This window comes from Peromyscus leucopus, chromosome 9, assembly GCF_004664715.2.
Source record: "Peromyscus leucopus breed LL Stock chromosome 9, UCI_PerLeu_2.1, whole genome shotgun sequence".
Classification (NCBI taxonomy): domain Eukaryota; kingdom Metazoa; phylum Chordata; class Mammalia; order Rodentia; family Cricetidae; genus Peromyscus; species Peromyscus leucopus.
The window spans coordinates 26,481,034-26,504,787 of record NC_051070.1 but is presented as its reverse complement, the minus strand read 5'-3'; the positions used below and the strand labels follow the sequence as shown (position 1 = coordinate 26,504,787).

Genomic DNA, 23,754 nt, shown 5'->3' with positions numbered 1-23,754 from the left:
CTCTCAGCCATTAAACGAAAGCATTAATTCTGTGAGAATTTATGAACTCTGACTCTCTTTATCAGAATCATGTCATCTTTTCCCCCTCCTCTCAGTTTCCCCAACTAAAGTCTGGGAAATCAGTCCTAAAGGATCTTTACATTTACAAGCTCTAACACTGTTTATCAGTGCCTGATTTGTTTTCTCAAGAAATAAGCAGGGGCTGGGCGGTGGTGGCGCACGCCTTTAATCCCAGCACTCGGGAGGCAGAGCCAGGAGGATCTCTGTGAGTTCGAGCCAGCCTGGGCTACCAAGTGAGTTCCAGGAAAGGCACAAAGCTACACAGAGAAACCCTGTCTCGAAAAACCAAAAAAAAAAAAAAAAAAAAAAAAAAAAAAAAAAAAGAAATAAGCAGGGAGCCGTACTACATGCCCAATTCTCCAAAGACAGCAGGGCCACAATCAAGAACAGAACCAGATAACAAAGTCTCTGCCCCAGCTACAGCTGAAGGAACATGAACAATGCACAGCTGGCAGTGCACAGCTTGGTCCTGAGGAAGAACAGAAAGCTCCCTGCTCTAAGAGGAGGGGCTAGTTGTGAGTAGCCAGTAGGTACTTTAGGGTCAGGAGAGAGGAGGAGAGAGGGAAGTCCTCTTGGACATCGTAGCTTTTACATCGAGACTTTGAGGATGGGTAAATGGGCAGCAAAGGGTATAACGTGCCCCATGTGGTTAGGAGGAAACAAAACGAGTATGGCTTTCAGGTAAAAGAGCAATAACACTTTCACTATGTTAGGGATATAGAAAGATAACAGATATGATTGAGCAGAGAATGAAGGTATGCTGGAGAGGAACGTCGGCCTCAATTCTTCCTCAATGTGTATTAAGGAAGAAAGATTATTAAATCACATGGAAGTACAATAGGAAGGCAGCCTTGTGCACTGAATTTTGAATTCCTTGTGAGGCAACAAAATAAAAAAAAATCTTGTGATGTAATCTGATACAGCTAAAACATGTCTAAATGAATTGGGGAAATGCTGTGAGCTTTCAAAAAATAATATGAAATCACTAAAGATGTTGTTGGCTACAGAGAGATAATAACATAGGCACAAGATTCAAATGAATAAAGCTATCTAGTTATGGGTTTGTTCATTTACACTGTACATGTATTTGAATGTGAAAGTACAGTGAGGTTTGGGATCTTATTTGTTGATTGACCAATAAAAACTACTTACTGAAGGCTTGTATTCTATCTCTATATTCAAAAGATCTTATAAAAACAGTAAAGTTGAGTTTTTCAAACTCCAACAGAAATTACAATGTAGATTCCTATTACAATGCACAGCATAAAAAGACTAACTGAAATGCAATTTAGAAACTGAAACAAGTTGCCTGTATAGATTTGGATATTCACTCTGCATTTAGAATCTCAACCAAACTTATGAATTTTGAGTTAGTTATTTGCCATATCAGCAACACAGAATTTTTCCCTGTGCACCATAAACTGATTTATCCCACTAGTAGAGAAAAGTTAAATGATTAAGGAGTTTTATTCCTTGGAAATATTTCCTAAACCATGGTGTGTTCTTCTTTCCCATCTTTTTGCTTTGATGGAAATGGTGATATAAAATGTCTGTGAGATACTGTCTAGTCAGCTGAGGTGACTTCTATGATGGCAACTAACTGGCATATGAGCAGTATTTAAGTACCCGACTTCTAAGTGAGTAACTCCAATGCCAAGTACGGCATTATTTATAGCTAAAGTGTTAAAAATACATGATGCCACATAAAAGTTGTGGGCTGTTTTCTGCTTATCAATTAATATGTGCCTATTTCAGAATAGAGAGTGATTTCTGTTATGATTGGGCTGGGAAAAAGAAAGCAGCTGAGCCTATCACTGCAGCTGGGCTTGAGGACTCTGGTTGGGACTGTGAATCAAGGATGGTTAATGTGCTTTTTTTTTCTGTATTTTTCATTTTTGACCTGTGAAGAAGCTCCCCGAATGCATGACAAAGACTGGTTCACAAAGAAGGAATGAGTTCGGACTCACTCTTACCCCCTTTCCTGTTTTGCATTTAGACAGATTTTACTATCACTCATCATTCTTTGATTTTCCAGTTCATGGTTAACTCTGTTCTGTTCATTCCAAATGTACTACATTAGTCTTACATTAAAAACAAATATTCAAAAGGCAAAAGAAAGAAAGCAATAAAGAAAGAAGGAAGAAAAGAAAGGACAGAAGAAAGAGAGAAAGAAAGAAAGAAAGAGAGAGAGAGAAAGAAAGGAAGGAAGGAAGGAAGAAAGAAAGAAAGAAAGAAAGAAAGAAAGAAAGAAAGAAAGAAAGAAAGAAAGAAAGAAAGAAAGAAGGAAGGAAGGAAGGAAGGAAATGAAAAGAAAAAAGCTTTACTTAATGGAGTTAGATGGGAAAATTTTTTGTTACATTATTTAAAAGATCAGAAATAGGAAAACTATTTCAGAAATATGTACTTAAGAAAAAACAGGGATAGGTGTGGTGGCACATGTCTTTAATGCCAACATTTAGGAGGCCTAGGAAGTCACATCTCTATGAGTTCCATGCCAGCCTGGTCAAGAAGTAGGAAGAGGAGAAAGAGGAGTAAGAAGAAAAGAAAAAAGAAAAAAAGAAACCAATAAGTATATAGCAATTCATCTCAATTATTTAAAATAATATTTTGGAAAAATCATTAATCAAAATTATGAATAGAGCTAAGTGCATTAGAAATGAAAACTGCATTTTTTAAAACAACAGTTGGAAGGAAAATAAATGGTTGATTTTTCTGTTTAAAAATAATCTTATAATCATTTAAAATTTGGTTTTAAATTATTTTGCAAGCATTTTGTTTCTCAAATCCTGAAATAATTTGGTTAGGTTTACTATGTAATTCAGCTGGTATAATTCTTGGTAACAGAAAAATGACAATAAAGTTTTATTTTCAGAATAGAAAAATCACAGCAATATAAATTTGTCATTTTCAATATTCTGCCTCATACAGCAAGACTTTAATTATATAACATACCAGTTTGATTGTATGTGAACTTTGAATTTAAAATAAAAATAATAACAGTTTCATTAGTTACCCAATGTTGTTTCCAGTGCACCATGACAGATATATTCCATGAGATATATTTGCATAATTGGTGTGATTTAAGGTTTTTGAGACAAAATTTCACTATTTATCCCAGGCTGGCCTCTAACATGAAATCCTCCTGCCTCACTCTCTAAAGTACTAGGGTTGCAGGCATGTGTCAACTCAGCTAATTGAAAAAAATTCAAAAAATTGAGCCATTGCTTAATCATTTCTCAATACTAACAATGAAATTACATGCAAAGATTGACATTCTTTATCATTTTTGCTTATGTTCAGTTTGGATCAGGTTGAAATTTTTATACATATATATGAATATATTTATACACACACACACACACATATATATATACATATACACACATGTCTTGACTGTCTTGAGCTTTCTTGAGTATTTTAACATGATCTGAATTAGTGTATGCATAATCTCCTGTGTAAACAGCACAGGGCTGCTATTTTACTCTTCCTTATAATGAGGATTGGCTTTTTGGAAGTGTAACTTCTTTTACTATATATGTTCTTTTCATATGATCCAAAAAGGCCCAGACATAACTATTAAAATATATCATTCTTTTAAAAATGAGAGACTTTTGCATCTAAAATTACATGAATTTCATTAATCTTCTACATTTATTATTAACCTGCTATATAATTAAAAATAAAATGCTTCCTAATAGCATGAATAAGTCTTACTATTTAAAACTTTTATGGCTTCTGGAAAAATAAATATTGGTTAAAAACAAAAACCCTAGGAATATTCATATTTTGAAAGATATTTATTGCATTATACAATACAAAATAAGAATATTTCTTTTACACTAAGCCAAGGCACTTTTTGAGTTGACTGAGTAAGTAAAACAATTATGATCAAATGATGCCCTAAAAATTATTGGGCTTAAAATGTAAAATAAAAGCAGTTTGGAAGACTATGGCCATTAATCATTTTAGTTTTCTTCAGGAAGAATAATCTTCACTTGGAGTAGAAAGGGATGCTTTTTTCCCATTGTGTATTCATGCTGTTAGTGAATTTGTTGTATAGAGTAGGTGATTGAAAGTAAGTGTTGCTTTCTGATTTTGTTCTTGCTTCACATATACCTATTTAGCTTTTCTGAATATTTAATACAAGCTCCTTAGTATACTATATATGATCTTACTCACTGGATTTTAAAAAGAATATTATAGTATACATAATGTGGAAATCCACATAGGACCTAAACAATCTTTCTTACTCAACATTCTGATAGTCTATTTTGCATGTATCCTGCAGTAATTGCCACAAAAATGAGTAGACATATTTAAATTTAAAAACTATTTGTGTGATCTATGACTTTATGTAGAATGGAAATTATAAACCCTGCCAGTATTAGATTGTGATTCAAACATTCAATAAAACACATTTACTGTGTCCAAGATTAAATCATACATTGTTTAAAATTAATTATTCCTTTTAATTGCATTATATAAACAGAAATGACCTGTTAATTTAAAGAAAATCTATCAGCACAAAATGAATTCACTCATATAAACAAGCAAGATGAACTTGACCTTGTTTGAACTTGTTTTGATGTGGCCCAGATGGTAGGCTACATGCTTGAATAGCAGCCTAAAGCTGAGGAAAAACTCATATAGCAAGATCTAGATTTATAGCCTTCTGCGGGTTCCTACCTTGTATTGTCCTTTCGGCATCTGGTCTCCCGCCACTGCGGTCAGCTTCTATCTCTGGGGTCAGGGAGTCTGAAAGCACAGAGACGTAAGAATGACATACATTTCATTTGATTCCCGCTGTCAGGGAAAAACAAGAGCTACCTGTTAGTTTGATGCAGAATTAAAAGCATGTAAATCTTTATCATCTTTTGAAGGTTTGGCAAAACCGTAACCATCAGAATATCCAGAAGGTGTGATTAGATAAGTAAAGTAATATGGTTCATAAAACAGGTTGAAGTAGGAGCTCTTAGATGAAGCTTTTATCGTTTTGCTGTAGAAATGGATTTTGGTAAGCAGAAAAGCAATGCCAGGTCCCAGATACTGAGATTAAAAATAATAATATAATAAGGCATTTGCTGAATGACTCATGAGACTAGACTTATAAAACCCCACAAGCACATGTCCACATTGTCCCTTTGCTGCTACAAATCAGAGTTACTTATGCAAAAACAAAAATATCAACAACAACAATAACCCATGCGAGTCCTTACCATTTAAGACCCTGAGACTGTCTGCAGAAGCTGCCTGTTTCAGCGTCTGCTCTGCTTGCTCACGGCGTTTTGTCTCAAATTCCAGTGCTTCCTGCAGTTTTCTCTTAGCTTTCTTTTCCTTCTTTAGCCTCTTTTGGACAATGGCTAGAAAAGAGATCTGCAGATTACTTTTCAGACTGTATATAATGATGCTGATTTACAGTCGATAATAATCCTTATTATACTGATTCCTCCTTAATGGACAGAGTCTGGACACAAGTAGGAAGCAGCCACATTCTAACTTCATCTAAAATAATTCCCAAGAAAATGTCCATAAAAGTCAATTCTTTATTTTTGCCTAAAATGATGACAAGAATGACTCTAATTGCCCTGTGGAGAGAGATTCAGTGGGGTGCTGACTGTAGTAAATATTTGTGTTCACTGATAAAGGAAGCTTGATTAAATGAAATGTATGTGTGACTTAGTCTCTGCCCTTGGATCGGATCATTGCAGAGCACACTGAATAGTGGATGCTTTTGTTTGTATCTCTCCTGGACTCAGGCGGCAGTACCTCCACAAATGCTGTGAAAAAAAAAATAAACAAAACGAAAAAGCACACCAACTATATTTTTAATAATAACTCCTTCAGATTTTAGAAAATATAGACTTGTATATGAGGAACAACATACTTCTGTTATTAATATACAGAAGCAGTAATTTCTTTTGATGATATTTTTTTCTGAAAATGATTCTTTCCTAACAAATGTGTAACACTATAACATATTTTAAGAAAACATGTTGCAGTTTCATTTTGCTGTAATTTCAGTGAAATATAAAACCTCACTTGATGTTTTAATGTGCTATTGATAACAATATGCTTTGTATAAAAAATAGACAATGACACAGAACTTGGTTGTGCTATACTTTCTCCCATTAGATGATTCCAATAGTGGTGCCCAACGTTAATCAACTAATAATAACAATATACACAATAAAAATGTACAATCATAGCGTTAAACCGTTTTTACTGTCTCCCCATGAACAAGATGGAGAGCAATCAGCACTGGGGTGGCAATATAAGTTCTTTAAAATTATGTTTCTGGATAATTAATAAGTGCTTTGGATAATTAATGAGCACATGTTTGACAACACCACTCTTCCAAAATACATTTTTAGATATAAAGAGTAACCATTCTAAGTTTCTTGCTACCCCTAAAAGAATAATGGTTTTACTAAATATCATATTTAATCAGAATATAAACAGTTAAAATATTCTAGTAAATATTTATACTTTCAGTTTCTAATCTCCACATGTCCCATTTGTATCATCACTAACTCTACTTAGATAACAGTCCACTAACCTGTTGAGTTTTCTGTTTTTGTATCATATATCTCATTTTACCCCCAATGGATATTAATTATGTTCTTATATGAGAAATAATTGACACTGATTTCAAATTAATGCTAGTTTTCTTTATTTAAGAGTGAAATGCTTATTCTATTGTTATTTTATATTTTTCTTTACAAATATTATTATTTGATATTTATCCATGAAAAGATATGGTAGTTTTGAAATATGTTTATAAATTGAATATGACCATACTACTAATACGTGGATACACAGCACCCAGCCATCGAGCACTCCATTTCCTCCTATAGGATTGCAGAAAATGGGATTGAATTGGTTGTCTTCAGGATAATTCACTTCTTCAGCAGGTGCATTCGTAGTCAGTAAGTGTGGATAGTTATTACTTTCAGTTTACTGTTGGAAGTTATTTAAATGGGAGGTTCAAAGTGTTATCTGCAGATGTTTTGCTCTCTAGTGGTCAAAATAAAAGTGAAGGGAAACCTTGTTGTTAGACTCACTAGTGCCCAAAGTTTCTTTTCTAGAAATCCTAAGGCCTATCGTTTAATCTTATACAAGTTTTGTTCAGGCTAGAATAAAATAGAAACATGGCTATCTCATAAAAGGAGTTTCCCCAGATTCAGCTCTTTTCCCAGACTTCCTTATTCACTTCAAACATGTCTGCCATCAATGTTTGTCATGCTTGAATTATTTTAGTTTTAAATCTGTGCAAATTCATATTTAAAACCGTGTTATATGCTGTGTGACAGTGTCTCAAATAAAGTTTAATCCAGAAACTCACTAGGTAATGATTTGTATTATTTAATGAAACAACCTGGGAAATCCTAAAACAGAAGCAACAACCTTTAAATGGCCACATCAAACATAAAAGGAAGGTAGTTGAAGAATTTATATGGAATACTCATAAAATTAAAGAAATGGAACCCCCCCTTGTTTACAGTTATTGTGGAATCATGTAGCTGAAGCAAAGGAGCGATTGGTTGTAGTCTTCAAATTCATGCATAAAATAAATATACAAATATGAGTGACCTTCAAAATTATCTATCGATGACCACTATAATATTTTAAAAGAAGCAATTTGCAGATCAATAATACCATTATTTTTATCGAATAAGAATTCATTTTGGTAAGTACTTTATGGACTTGACCTTGTTGAATGAACATGAAGCATTCAGAAGGAAAATTATACAAACACTTAACTCCGGTTATTTGCTCAGATATTCATCAAGCTTCCATTTCAGTTGATAAATATCTTACCAGACCTGCTTTGCTTCAATAATCAGTCTTTTCTATTCTGGCTTTATAACTTTAACTTCTGAGGTTTTCAGAGAGTAATTGTGAGTGAACACAACATTCTTCATTGTGTCTATCATCTTATCAGAGCTCATTCTCATCTTAAAAAATATGAATTCATTAAACTCTATAAGCAATGAAAATTATATGATCAATGATATAATAGATATATCTAATCCCCTGAGGTAGAAAACAGAAGAGAATGTGCAGCTTAAAACATTCAGAAATACAATAAGCTCATGATTCAAGTACTGTTCTAAGTTCAGTTATAGGCAAGGTAGCAAAAATTAAAGCAAATCACCAACACAGAACAATGTTATTTTGCTGAATATTTCAAATGAACATTAGACTTCTATGGAGTTTCACAGATACCTCTATTCTTTTGTTCCATGGCCAGCTGCTTCTCCAGTGTCTCTCGTAGCTCTCTTTCCCTTAAAAAATCCATCTTCAGCTCTGTTTTTTCCAGTTGGACCTGTTTTTCTTGAGCTCTGGCATTATCTATGGCAACTTTCAAAAGGCCCTGTACAAAGAAGGTATTCAGAATGATCATACTTTGGTACAAAACACATTTTGTTCATTACTTAGATGTATTTTCAATGAGAATAGCCTACTTATCAAATTCTTTAATTCCCGTGAATTCATCCAGGACTCACAAACGCTACAACTAAAGCACAAAATTTCTACATCTGATTAAATTATTTTAGGAAGGCAAATATTTATGGCATGTATGTTTCATTGCTTCTAATTAGATCATCTAGATAAAAATTTCAATGAGTCACACAAAAGCATTGAAATACAAATGGACAAAAGAAATGGGCAGCAGTTCTACAAAGAATGATCCAAAATGACCTGTGATCCTGATTATCTGTCAATGTCTTCAAGCTCATCCATCCATTCCCTTGAAAGTTTACACTCTCTAGAGCTGCTTCTGTGTGTTCCTCAGTTAACTATCTATGTCTGCTGGAGGAAATTTGCTCTTTCCATTTATATCTTAGAACAGATCAAAGCCTCATTTTACTTCACATTTGCCCAAAGCCACCATTCAGCAAAGGATTTCTCTGATCATCCAACCAGAAATATCCCTTCAAGAAGATACTATTAGCCTTTCTTAACTATTGTCATTCCATCCATTGTTAAGTAATATTATTAGATACCAATGCATTCACTGGCTTATGTCATCCTTCTTCCACTGTGATGTAAGTTTTTTTACAAAGGCAGGAATATTTGTTATTATTTAGCACTGTGTCTCAAAGTACCCAAACCATGACCATAATTTTAAAATATTGACAAATTAAAATTATCACTCTGATATATTTTTGAGATACATAACATATTTAAAGTATCTAGAACAACATATTAGCAGTCAATTATTTTTATGATGTCCTTCAAAATACTGTAATAATCTGAGAATGACATTTAAGAAACCATTTCATAGGCTAGTAAGTCAAAGAGGCTTAAGTGAAAACAAAACTTACTTATTCTTACAACTGTTTGTAGGGATATGTACTTTTTCTTCATGTATAATTTTCATAAAATTTAGTAGTTACTTCAGATTTTAAAAATAAAATGTGAGCACATAGCATGGGTACAAAAAGCATCTCGTATGCTTTGCCGGATAAGATACTTAGGCCCAAGTTACCACTGAATATTGGAGTTAAATATTCTATCACCATGAATTTAGCAACACAAAATGCTATATTTGAAGTGTAAAATACTTTGTCATAGTCTGTGAATGTGCCAGTCTGAAAATTGCCGTTGAAGTTATACAGGAAGTGGAATTCAATGCCATGCCTAGAGGTTCTCAAGATGCTACTACTCTTTTAAACAGTCTGTGTGAGGCCTTGTTTGGAGGTTCTAGCAGGGGAGCGCAGCTTCTCATATACCCTTGACCGAAGATGGGTCCTCCTCTATTTGGGGAAGGTCATCCTCTTCGACCCACTGGAGGGCACAGCTTCAGGAGGGACGCACATGGAGCGGTGAGGGAGGAAGGGGACACCTGCCTAGCCAGCCAGATAAGCTGAATCAACCCTGGCGATCAATGGGGTGACAGATGTTGCAGCCAGATCGCCCTCACATCCTTGCACAGCCTTGGTGCAGTGGGAAGGGGCTTGGATCTGCCTAGGCTCAGTGTACCGGGCTCTGGTGACTCCCCATGGGAGACCTCGATTTGGGGCATGTGGGGATGTGGGGTGGCTGGTGAAAGAGGGCTGGGGAGTGGAAGAAGGTGGGGGGGTGTCTGTGGATAGCATGAGGAGTGAGTAGAAAATTTCTTAATAAAGAAAAAATAAAATAAAACAATAAACTTCTTCTTGTACTTGTAAAAAAAAATAGTCAGTATGAATACTTCGATTCAGAAATTTCAGCTCCAGATTGACTTGAAGGCCAACAGAGAGTTAATCTGTCTCTAACAGAACAGTGTAATTTTTAACACTGTCATAAGCCATTTTAATTATCTATCTATCATCTATCTATCTATCTATCTACCTATCTATCTATCTATCTATCTATCTATTACTCTCTGTGTGCTATATCTGACCCAGAATTTCCTGGCATAATTCTTGTGATAAAAAACAAGTAAGAGAATGATTTCTTGTGGCGTCCCCACTCTTTTGTTGTTTAGTAATAAAACACAGCTTCTAAGGAAACTGCCATCTTAACCGAATTCCGCAACATTCTTGTGTGTTTCTTCTGCATCAGGAACAAACAATTAGTAACAAATGAAAGAGATCATTACATCAAGTGCCCTTTCAGATCACCCCAATTAAAACTTTAGTTTAGCTGTATTTTAATTCTAAGATACCAAATTCTAATTTTCTGCTCTGATTGCTCTTGTTGACTTATCTTTGAAAGATGTACTCTCTGTGCAATGCCTAGAGATTATTTAGCAAGATGCCAATGTTGGCACCACTTAATGTGTTGATTGGTTGTATTATCAGTAGCTGTTTAAAAATAAATTACTATTAAACTATTATTGTCCTTCAGTGACAAAACATAATATTTTTGTGTTCTTAAATATGAAACAATCATTATGAGTAAACATGTTGAATAATGTTAAGATCTGACTCTAAACTGTGTCATTTTATTATCAATATCAGTTTGCAAATGATGAAGTTGCAGGAAGAATTTACATTTACTCTCTCCTTTTGTTACAGTTATTAGTAATGTAGCTAATGGTTTTATATTACCTATTCCTGTTGATTATGTCTGAGAAATATTTGGCTTTAGAATCCTATGCATCTAGAGACCATGTATAAGTTATATAAAATTAAACTTAAAATGTAGACTTTAAATCAATGCACTGATCAGTAAGAGTCCAGTGTGAACAAAAGTCTGAACTAGGGTCAAACGGATACATATACAAAAGTAAGTTACTGTGCATGACATGTTTGTGCAATAATAAATAAAATAATTACAGGATGTCCACTCAAATTTAGTGTGGCAAGAGGCTGGGAAAAACGCAACAGCAGCAACTGTCCATAGCTTCTACAAGTCATCATGACACCTTTTAACTATCAGTCATAATACTTGCATATTTGTGTAACTTCTGTTTTTTTTTCCAGGGATGTGATATGCAAAAAGATCACAGAACCTCTGTGGTTATCACTTGGAAAAAGCCATATTTGCACAGTGTCATGACAACATTTCGTCTTCCAGTTAAGAAGTGAAGGTTTCAATTACGATTTTTTTCCTCCAAGGAATTTTCAGTTCTCATAACACTGAGGTTGGTAATGGGTCTAAAGAAATGCAGTTGAAGTTTATTCTGAACACAGCAATATTAAAAGACAATGGTTGATTGTGCACACGCACAGATTCGTTTTTAATGAAGCATCATGTTGGTAATCACACACAAAGTCTTATCAGCTAAATTTTTTTTTCAGGGGATAAACCTCCTCATAAAATTGCAGAAATAGGTGGCTCTTCATGAGTCTACCAGTCTATCATTGTTATAGAACATTAAATCTTAAAAGAAAGGTCCAGAAGTTTCAGGTGTCTGAGACTTACCCAAGACCTTAATTTAGGTCAAACTTCAGCTACTTAATTAAAAAAAAATAAAAATTTCTTTTAGTGTTTCCTTCTTTGTAGAATAAGAAAAACTTGTCTTCCTTGAAACCCAGACTTTTATAGACAGAAGGAAAAAAATGTCAGCATCAAGTGATGAACTATGGCAGAGATGTAATCAGAAGTTTCTATGTTCCTCCCTGTTCTGCAGCCCCTTGCAAATAATCATGCAAAGGTCAGTAGTAATTATAAATGCTCAGCCAGTAGCTCAGGCCTATCACTAACTAGCTCTTACAGTTAAATTAACCCATAATTCTCATCTATGTTTAGCCACATGGTTGGTACCTTTTCTCAGTATGGCATTCTCATCTTGCTTCCTCTGTGTCTGGCTGGTGACTCCTGACACTGCCTCTTTCCCAGAATTCTCCTTGCCTGGCTCTCATGCTTATAATCTTTTCCCACCCAACTATTTGTCAATCAGCTTTATTATTAACAATGAGCATGATCCACAGCACAGAAGTATTTTTAAAACTGTACTCCCTCTACTATTACAGAATTCCCAAAGTTGAGTTATGATATACTTCCTGTGAAACATCTTTTCTGTGTATAGCCCACCTTGTGAGTCATGTGTGCTGATAATAAGTCAGCCAGGATGCTGAAGTCACCATGTTACCACATGTGCCTCAATAGCTTTATATTCAAGGTCAGCATATACAAAGATTGAGAAGATTCACTGTAAAGTGAATAGAACTGGTCCTGATGAGACAGCAGAGTGGGTATAGGCACTGGAAGTCAAGCCTGATGAATTGAGTTCAATTTCCAGAACCCATATCGTGGAAGGATAGAACCAGTTGTAAGGTCCCTGCTGAATTCCAGACGTGCACCACGACAACCCCGTCCTTTAACCACTACCACACGTACAAAATAAAAAATAAATATTTTCAAATGTATATAACTATAGTAATTGGCCCAGTAAATTTGTTCACTAAGTATTAAATCATTCTATTATTGCTACTGGAAATGTTATTTACCAAATAGGGGACACAGTCTGGGATATGAAACTACCATTGCTGATTGCTGTTATCATCACTGTTAGCTGTGCTCAGAATCGTAGGTATATTTTACCATTTTTCACCTCAGTCTTTTACACATTTATATGGGAACAAATGGAAAACAACCAAATCACATTACATAATCTCAATTAAGAATAAAGTGTGCAATATAATACAAATATATGCAATTATAACCCACATGTGTTTTGAATCCATTGTTTTTTCCAGATGATTTTAAATGTTTTATACTAATAGTGAAAATAAAAAAAGCTATTCGTTTTTTTCCCACAGTGCCTAAAAAGGACAAAGTGTCTGAAACAATTTGCAGTGACACTGTGATGCAGGTTTGAAGACAGACAATGAACCATTTCCAGTCTTGATACTTAGGCAAATTCTGTCTCCTTGTATTTCCTCTCACACATTAATGGAAACTGCTTCTCAAATACCATAGTTGTATTATGTTTACTTATTAAACCATACTCAACAAATCTGGGACTGGACTGTGCTTTTTTATTTTTTTCTATTTCTTTTAGGTTTTCCTACTCTGTTTAATTTCAGACTTACCTGTGATATTTGTCGTGGCACTAAAATACTGAACATTCTAGGTAAGCTGAACTCTCTACTCCTGAACCAATGCCACTTCTTTAACTTTGCTTTGCGCACAAACCACACTGAACCCACCTTCTGTCACATACTCTTGATTGTAAGCATCTGTAAGGATAGTTTCATGCATAATTAACTTTTTCTTTTTTTTTTTTCTTTTTTTTTTATTCTGTGATCGGTGAGTTTGACACCCATATGCTTTATAGGTTTGCTTGTGTAGCTTTTTTTCTTAAATTTATTTTCTTACTTTTACAACCATTGTAACCAAAACTCCTCTTCTCCCCCCTCTTCCTAGCACCCCACCCCATCCCACCCCATCCACTCCTCCACCATTTCTTTTCAGAGACAGGCAGGTATCAGGTTTCTCTGTGCAGCCCTGGCTGTCCTGTGACTCACTCTGTAGACTAGGATGGCCTTGAACCCAGAGTTCCACCTGTAAATTTATTATCTTTGTCCTTTTTTCATTTCAACGTTCAGTTATGAACCTACTCTTACTCTACGATTCATAAGTTACAAGTGTCCATCTCCACTGAGTTGTCTCACTAAACTCAGCTCTATTCATTTTACAGGGAATTTACTCATCCCTGTATATACTGGCCTTAGGGTAAAAACATGCAAACAAGTAATGATGCTGTCAGTTTTAAGAGTTATTGTTTTTTTGATTTAGGATCCAAGTACAAGTTGCAACTAGTGAGTAGAACACTATTTTGAGTGTACTCCTTTTGCAGCCAATATTTGAAGGTGTCACATCCAAATATTTGACCCTAAAACATTTCCTCATGTTAAACTGCCCAGTGACCTATCCAAAGACATCATTGAAATATGTCCATACCAAATATAGCAAAATGCCATGTAAAAACACAAGTTCTAAGAACAAAAAATTGGAATGAAATTTTATTGCCCCTTAGAGATTACTGTTATTTATTCTCAATGTTTTCATTATCACTTTTAATTTGTAAAATATTCAAGTAATATGGAAGAAATTCCATAACTCTTCTAGGTGTGACATCCCCAAAGCATTAATAAAAATATTTTTAACAAATTATGTTTATGTTTATATGTCAATATAATATTTTCCATAGGTCTTATGATAGCAATTATGAAAATCAATTTCAAAAATGGAGGAGACATCTAGATGAACACCACAAATCTACTTACTAAAAAGTATCAATTAATACTATATTACAAAATCACTTGCATTTAAAATGATAATGTATTAAATAATATTTTGAAGGATTTGGGGAAATTAATCCTAATAGCAATAAAGAATTTCTGTGGTAACCATAGAGCTTTAAGCTGACTATAATGAGTATACTACAGTTTTGAAACAGAAAGCAGGGAACTCAGTTATACATACTTGAAACTGCAGATGAAATTGAGGTAGGCAGATTGTAATTACCTAAATTAAAATTTAGACAGCAAACACATTCATATTCTATGCCTAATAAACCAGGGTCAAGACTGTTTAAGCACTCTATATGATTTCTTGGATATAGCCATAACTCAATAAATGTTGAAATAATAAAATATAATAGTGTTTTATAAACTGATGTGAAATCATCACATATTCAGTATATATATGCATATATATATTTATCAGTATGTATTTATATATGTATATCTCTAAGGAACTCAGTGATTTTCTTAGTCTTATTTTATGTATACATATGTGCATGCATGTGTACATGAGGCTATACTGAATATTCATATGTATACAACACTTATGTCTGCTCATACATGCATATGTATAAGATTGATATAAACAAGTATCAATTTTAATGAAGGACTTTTTTATTGATGATCAAGCTTTATTAGACCCAGATCCCAATCAATAAAGCCTTAAAATTGATAATTAAGCCTTTTTTTGCTTTGTTTACCAACCTACTGTTAATTCTTCTACGACACATTCTCAGGGCATATGTTTGAGAAGGAGACCAGATGTAGAGTAGGTTAAATATTAACTAATTTGTCTAATATATGGACATTTTGTTTTCTCTTTCTTTCTAAGAGAAATACTTAGTTTGAAATGATGGGAATAGCACACCACGTCTAAGTGTTCCTAGCATAACGTGGATGAATGTACCACTCCCTACCTGTTAGTATTTGACTTAGAGCTGTGAATGTCAACACAGTTCTCAGGCCCAGTGTGCAACCATTTCTCTAGCGAGTGAGCTGACTTCTATTAAAAAAAAATCTGGAGTATTTTTATGAGGAAATTCAAATCAAATTACCTTTAGTTTGATTACAGAGTTCTAAGACAGTTTCAATATGGAGTTTTACGTGGAATTAAATGAACTCTTCTCTTATTTTTCTTATATTTTCAATTCCTTGAGAATTTTGTACATGTTTTAATCATATTTACCTCCTACCCTCACTCTTCCCAGATCTACCCCTTTACCTACACACCCAGCTATCCCTCTCCTCTCTTTCTCTCTCATGTGTGTGTCTGTCTCTGTTTCTCTATCTCTCTGTCTCTTTCTTTGTCTCTATATCTCTGTGTCTCTGTGTCTTTTATGTGTCTCACTCTGGCTATCCGTCTGTCTCTCCTTATCAGTCACAATCCATGCTGCTTATATACTCTTGAGTATGTGTTCTTCATTGTGGCATTGTCAACTTAGCAGGGCTGAACCTTGTATTCCAACAGATACTAAACTCATGTAGTTCTCCACTGAGGAGTAGGACTCTCTACCCACCTCTTTCAATGCTGAGATTTTTGTTTGCCTTGAGCGTAAATAGACTGTGAGCAAGTTGTCTAGTCTACTGTGAATTCATATGTGCAACTTCACTACTGTATCCTGAAAACACTGTCCCTTGCAGTGATCCATTGTCTCTGGTGCTTACAACCTGTACAGTTTGTAATTGGATGCAGATATTCCAGTTAGGGCTGAATACTGGACAGACTCTGCACTCTGACCAGTTGTTATTGCCCTACTTTTCAGAAGGCATTTTCTTAACAAGAGAGAAATTCACTATGTCCTGTATTTTGTAATAGGGGTAAAATTTGAGGGGGGGTATCTTATGTTGGATACAATCAGTAGTTTGGTCATGATTGAAATGAGACTGGACTGATGACTTATTTCAATTAGTAAAATATAAAACCTTAATGTTGAATACAGTTCTAGCAAGTCTAATTACATTTGTATTAAAATGTCATATTAATAGATGAGAAGATATGTTACATTAAAGGCCTTCTGTTATATCCTTGGAGAGGTAAATAAAATTAATTATATTTCGACTGGGGCAAAGTTTAATATGGTAGGAAATGTGTTTAGAAAAATATAACTGAGGATGGAGTACTGGCCTAATAGCATATCTGTATCTTGTGTCTCCTTCTATCTCCTCCTGAGATGGAGAAGTAGAGGGAAAAGCTCCAGCTGGGCCCCACATGATTCCTTCATGCGTGGCAAGAAAATTATGCTTTCTTCTATCCCAAACACTTTTATTATCTTGGCTCCATGCACTGTGTTATTGTTAACTCTAAGTATTTTTGATTCATAATGTACTGTACGTAAAATATACATCCTGAGGGCCACATAGGAAATCCGTGAAAACTTTTCTATGGCTTTTTGAAGTCTATTCTTTGAAGAGTTCCTACTAGCTGAAAGCAACTTACTTATGAAAGAGGAGATTCTTTTAGATTCTTCTTTATTAAACTTATTCAAAATGACTAAACATATCATTTCCTAACTGGAAGGCCAGAAGTTTAAAAATATCTAAATATTTATTAGAACTTGTATGCTGTCATTTGGTAAAACAGACAAATTTATGCACTTAAATTGGTCCCATTATTTGGCAATAAAGAGAACATTTAGGGGGAAATGTTTTTCATAAATGCTCACATTGGTTTTGTTTATTTTTAATATGGTGCAATATAAAGTATCTGTTGAGTATTTCTACAACAATTTGGTCAGTGTAGAAAAATTAAAATTTAATTTTCGGGAGAAATGTTTAATAATATAAATCAGCCAATACCATGAGATAATTATTTGAAATAGGTTGTGTTTTAGAAAAAACAATTCACATGTGTGTGTTTCATGCTCCTTTCTTGCAGAGTGAACAGAGACCTACCTGTATGTTAGTGAGAAGGGTCTCTATGGAAGACAGGCCATCAGGAAACAGAAAGGGAGACGGGAAGCCTGGAGGTAATGGTTGTCCATGCCCAGTTAGAGAAAGTTTGTCGATGCTGTCTCTTGCGGTTGGTGTAGAAAGCGGGGTCTCATCTGTATGTGATTGAAACAAAAATATAGAACAAGTTACGCTTGTCTGTTTTTATTAGACCTCAGTAATGGCTTCCCTAGTGGTTTCCAGAACATTTATTGCAAATTGGTTCCTGCTATCAGGAGAAAATGCTTTCTGCTGAATTTTCTTTAATGAAAAAGCTGTGGAGATACAACAAGATAACATTAATGAGTAACTTTATAAGCCTTTTAAATGCAGTCTCTAATGAGACTGAGTTTACAGTGCCATAGAATCTTTTTAAAACAAATATTATCTCATATATAGTTGTAATAATATATTCAGGCTGACTTTATGGGCACCTTCCCAATTATCTCATTTTAGTTTGTTCTGTTTGGATTGACAATAGAGTATTTCTAAAGCTTTATATAAGAGAAATGTTTTGTATGTCAGGATGTTTCTTTCTCAATTAACCCTTCCTTTATATTGATGGTTCATTCAAATGTAGTCTTAATAAGATTAACGAAGAATCTACAAGTGAAACCTATTTTTTCTTTTCTTTCTTTTTTAACATCTAAAGGGAAAAACTGGAGTCTAAAAACATTGTTTCTAAGTTACAATTAAAACAATCATCATCATTAGCTAAAAATATTATTTTAAATAGTTAAACATCTAAATCTTTTACACATAAAAAGGGAACTGAAGAAAAAAACAATAAAAATTTAGCTTCCATCATAGCATTATGAAAATTATATTACCCCTTTCAGATAAGTCATTATTTATTTCAACAATTCTATATTTTTCAACAGTTAAGTCAGTTAAAGTAATGTCAAAACACAAATACTCTGTCTTTTCATTACGAAAAGTTTTCATTTTGTTCTTTACTATTTAAACATCTATATACTTTCCAATGAAATGGAAACAATTTGCGGCTTAATCACAGATAAAATGTTACTCAGGCTAGCAATTTTACTAATGCTTAGTAATATTAATCAGTCTTTATGTTATAAATATTTTCATATCTCACCCCAGGAAAATTCATAAACACGATGTTCTTAATTACTTCTTACAGTATCTCTCAATTCTACAGGTGGCTAAAATTGTCAGCATACTTGATTTTTGCTTATAATTTGATTCCACCATTCTCAGTCATTCTTTTATTTTACAAGATAACACCTAAATACAAAACATCTTTTCCAATCATCTCTGTCTAGTGTAGAAATATTATGGAACGTGCCACACCTTATTGTCTTCACTGATGTTAGAACATGTTAGATCGTATCCCTCATCCTTCCATAATTTTAGTCAGTGAAGCAAACGGGAAGAAAAAGAGGGGAGAGATATAAGAGACACAAGATGCCCTGCTCACTACACTCTAGTCACACTCCTCCACTCTTCTGCAATTTCTCCTTCTACTGCCTCTGTTAAATCACTGAAAGATGATCTCAAGCAGCATGTACTAGAGAAGAAACAATAAGAAACTAAGCCTGGACTCATAATGCTATATTTTATCACAGCTTTCACATGGTGTAGAGAAGGCTTCAGGGCTTGGGTAGGGCTGCAGCATGGCTAATATGAGCAAGGTAATTTTGGACACCATTTACCAAGCTGTCGTAAATTACTTCGGTAGACCAAGGCTGCTAGTGTTTTCCCATAATAGCTCTGAAAAGGCACTTGTTAAACATCTATGTGCATGTGTCATTGTTTAAGAAAGGAGAGCAATATTTTTTGATCTGTTTCACCTTAGCTGTCACATGGTAAAGAAAATGTGCCTTAATAGATCATGGAGATAGTAATTGCTTGTCTTTTGAAGAAAGGAATAGAGCCACATGACCATCTGAAGATGAATTCACCTTAGCATCTGTGACTTCATAATTTGGAAGCCTTTGCAAAAAAAATGAAAACCAAATGTATTTATACACACATTTGATCATATCTTCTATCACTAAATAATTATTTGTATTAACCTCAATACATTTATGGTTGACTATGCTTGGCAGTTGGGAGACAAATCATTAAATCACCATCATGCCTACATTCACGCGCTATTAATTATTGAAACAATGTACAAGATAATAGAGGTGGAAGCAAAATTTTCAGGGAAAAAGCATTGTGAAACTGATGTACACTGGAGTGACCGATACCAGGTGATAAATAACTAATTCTTATAGTTGGTGAAGCACTTTACCTCCTATTGCTATTTCATTAGCCACTGCTCACCCCAGTCAATGATTAACATTCTTCTGTGTTTATGTGCAAGCATAACATATTGCTTTTATGTGAGCATACATATTGTTTCTCTCATTGCATCTAGGATCATATATGAGAATAGACTATCATTTGCAGAACAACTTAAAATGGAAAGAAAATAAACTTTTTAAAAAAAAAGTTTAGATATACCCCACCATTTTTTTTTTTAAGAAAAAAAAATGTTCAAAGATCAAATAAACCCAAAGTGTTCATTTGGGCCTCAACATGCTGTTACCTGAGAAAACACTGTCACCTCAAAGTAATCAACATGATAAAAGTCTATTTTATTTCCTCCTGCGTGGATCTTAAAGTTAAGGCTTAATCACTCTCTCTTTTTAAATAAAGTGACCTTGATATCTGAAATATTCATGAAAGATTAAAGCAAAAGTTTGGGGCCAAAAAAGGTTGGAGTTTGGGCATCGCACAATTTCCATTGACTTCAAAGTGTGAAGGAAGAGGCAGCACACATTCACAGATCTGATTTCCACTTGATATACCTGCAAAGGGCTTTAGAGATTGTGTTTAAAAGCAATTGTCTGGTCAGATTTTGATATTTCCAGATTGTACTGTTTGACCACAGGTTTTAGTATATGACTATAAATGAAGAGAAAGTATAAGGGCTGTGCAAGAAGCTCCCTCTTCTTCCTGTAGAGACTTGAATGGTGGTCATCAATGCACATGCCCATATGTGTAATGTTATTTTATTTGGAAAAATGTTCTTTCATAGATATATCTCACACACACAAAAAAATAACATGAAGATATTCCAGTGTAAAATGAGACCAAAGTCTGATAGCATGTGTCCTCATGAGAATAAGGCAGAGGAATATTTGCAAAAGAAGAACACACAGAGACAGACCGTAAGAGAGAGAGAGAGAGAGAGAGAGAGAGAGAGAGAGAGAGAGAGAGAGAGAGAGAGAGAGAGAGAGAGAGAGAGATGATATGTCCAAAGGCAGGTACTAAAATATTGCAGTCACAGTTAGGTAATGCTGTACTAAACACATGCTAGATGAAACCAGCAGGCTAGTTACCTATTAAGTTGTTATATTTAAATTCTAAAAAGAAGTTATCAACTGTTAAGCATTATTTTACTTTAATTTAGTTACAGAGAACTGTAGTAATTCCTGAAGGAAAATAGAATAACACATGCTACAGTTTAAGAAATGATTGCATCTTAATGCCCAGAAAAATTGCTGATTGAAATCTGAATAATTACACAACAAATAGCCTGACAATTTTAACCAATATTTAATAAAGATAATAGAAATTTAAAGTACAAATGGAAAAGAAAAAACATTTCAATTATATAATAGAGAATGAAAACATTGTAGTTTAGTTTTCCTTATCACCTGAACTCAGTATTCTACTCACAGTTTAAGTCACTTTTTACTAAAAGACCATCAGGAAGATTGATGGCTCTGAAAGACAAGCCTCTTTCCTCTTCAATCTTATCACACATAACAATTTAGCAGGATATCCTAAGGAACAATGTTGTTTAAAAAAATAATGGTCCTCTACTTTTAAAATGTTTTCTTTCCTGTTAATAAAATCTAGCGCAGTTGTTATTTTCATAACCATTCCCTTTGGGTTTGAATTACACATTCTCTCAAGTGTGTGTGTATGTGTGTGAGTGTGAGTGTGAGTGTGTGTGTGCGTGCACGTGTGCATACACACATGTTGCTCTGTAATGTCTCATTATTACTAAACTTCCTTTTCCAAGCTAAAGAAAGAGAGTTTGCATGGAAACCATTACTGTAGTGGTAAAATGGAGGAAAAAGGTGCTGAAAATATTCTAGAGAATATGGTACTTTCCTTTGGAAGTAAATAATTTTTTATAAAAATGTGAACTTTTCTGGAATGTTTTAGTAAATTTCTATCAAAAGCCAAAATATTCAACAGAAGTATTGCTGACCTAAAATAGGAGCGTGAATAACCTAAAAATTAACATTAGTGCTCAAATAAAGAATTAAAAATTGTACCCAGACATACAATCTATGAGAATAAGGTGTTAGATTTTCCTAGTGCTAGTATTACAAGAGATTGCATGCTGCCAAAGAATTGAGCCAGGATCTCCTGAAAACAGTACAATCTTTAACCACTACACCATCTCTCCAGTCCCATACAATAGATTTTTTAAATAAAAGAGATCTCAATTCTATATATGATACAGCTAAATTCAAATAAAGAACAAACATTGTTAAACTCAGAAATTGAATTCTAGTCCTGATGCTATCTGGTTTTATGAAATTTTATAATGGTAAAACCATCTTATATCATATGAAACACATTTGGCTAATTTGTAACAATGATTAACTTAAACTCAAAGGATTAAACTTTAATCCAACTAGATTGTATATGCAAAAAATGCTTTATCGAATACAAAACACATCAGTGTAAATGTGGAAAAACAGAATCTATGAATTTCTTTTTTTAAATTCATTTTTGAATGTGACATTGAAAACAGCATCTTTTCATCATTTACTTGTGGTGTCTATCTTTTGTTCATGTAATACGTCTCTGATAAAGACACATCACACTGACAATGCTCATTGGCGTAGACTGAGGCCAGCATGAAAACACCAAGAAACCTTTCCAATATATTCTAAGCAGCATTAGAACTTGGGAGTTCAAATTTTGGGGAAAATAATATGGAGGGTTGGGGGGAGGGCACTGATGGTAAAGTGTGTCCTTCGCAAATACGAGGACCTGAGTCTGATCTTCAGAACCTACATAAAAGTTGGATATTCTAGCACGTGCTTGTAATTAATCCTAGTGCCGGGGAGCCAGATAAAAGAGGACTCTAGGGCCCAGGGGCTAGACAGCTCAGTCTACACAGTGAATTCAATTGTAGGCCAGGGCATTCAAAGATCCCATCTCAAAAATAAGCTGGAAGAATTACACCCAAGTTTAACCTGTGGTCTCAACATATATATATATATATATATATATGCACAAATGTACACCTAAACACACATGAATATACATGTATAAAACCACATAAATATAATGTAAAAAAGAGAATAATATATTAATATGCTTATAGAGATGGCTGAGGTATGCTAAAACCTACATCAAGTATACGGTTTTCTCCCGATTAAGTATGAACAGATTTATATCACATTTGTTCTATGAAATGATCATCTCCACGAGTGGGTCTTCATTTTTAAGTAAATTTGTTTTTTTTTTAAATTTACCTAAATGTTAGGGGTCACTCCTTAGGCAAGGAGAGAATATAAGAATCATCTCAGCAGGTCCACACTTTTTAATTTCTGTTGACAAAATATGTGAATAAGGAAAAGAGCAGCAAATCTGGAACAATAGATGATGGAGCAGCGAGAAGTTTCCATTTGTCTTGAAGTCATACTGCACCCATTATAGTAAAATTAAATCACCTTCTGTAGGGAAGCTACACTACTTGTTAAAGGACAATTTCACAGATCCGGTCTTATACTAAAAGGAAGCACTAAGACGATGAATTTTTTTAAAAATATAAATCAAACTATAATCTCAATAAGGTTATTTGACAAAAGACTGGTCCAAATGGCACTCTATTTATTTAGGAAAAGAGGAGATTATTTTGGGGGTGGCATAAACTGAGACAGGATAGAAGAAGAAAATAAAAATTTCTACAGTAAAATCTAAGCAGTGAATTTTTGTTAAAGGCAGTGGGAGGGTGAAAGGTCATATAAGGAAATATGCAGGGGCAACATTTTGGGGAATTCTGGGTCTCTAATAACCCAAAGAAATTATACTTTAATGG

General features: G+C 34.1%; 1 protein-coding gene across 2 annotated transcripts in view; it reads right to left on the bottom strand.

Moving 5' to 3' along the window:
- The window catches only part of Dach1 (dachshund family transcription factor 1), a 390,369-nt gene that overhangs the window by 34,631 nt on the left and 331,984 nt on the right, over window positions 1-23,754 (bottom strand). For both annotated transcript variants that reach the window (XM_028877172.2, XM_028877173.2), the window contains 4 exons: window positions 17,637-17,788; window positions 8,287-8,434; window positions 5,277-5,420; window positions 4,747-4,815 (listed from right to left, as the gene is read on the bottom strand). In XM_028877172.2, coding sequence (XP_028733005.1) covers window positions 4,747-4,815; window positions 5,277-5,420; window positions 8,287-8,434; window positions 17,637-17,788 — 513 coding nt within the window. The remainder of the gene's footprint in view (window positions 1-4,746; window positions 4,816-5,276; window positions 5,421-8,286; window positions 8,435-17,636; window positions 17,789-23,754) is intronic.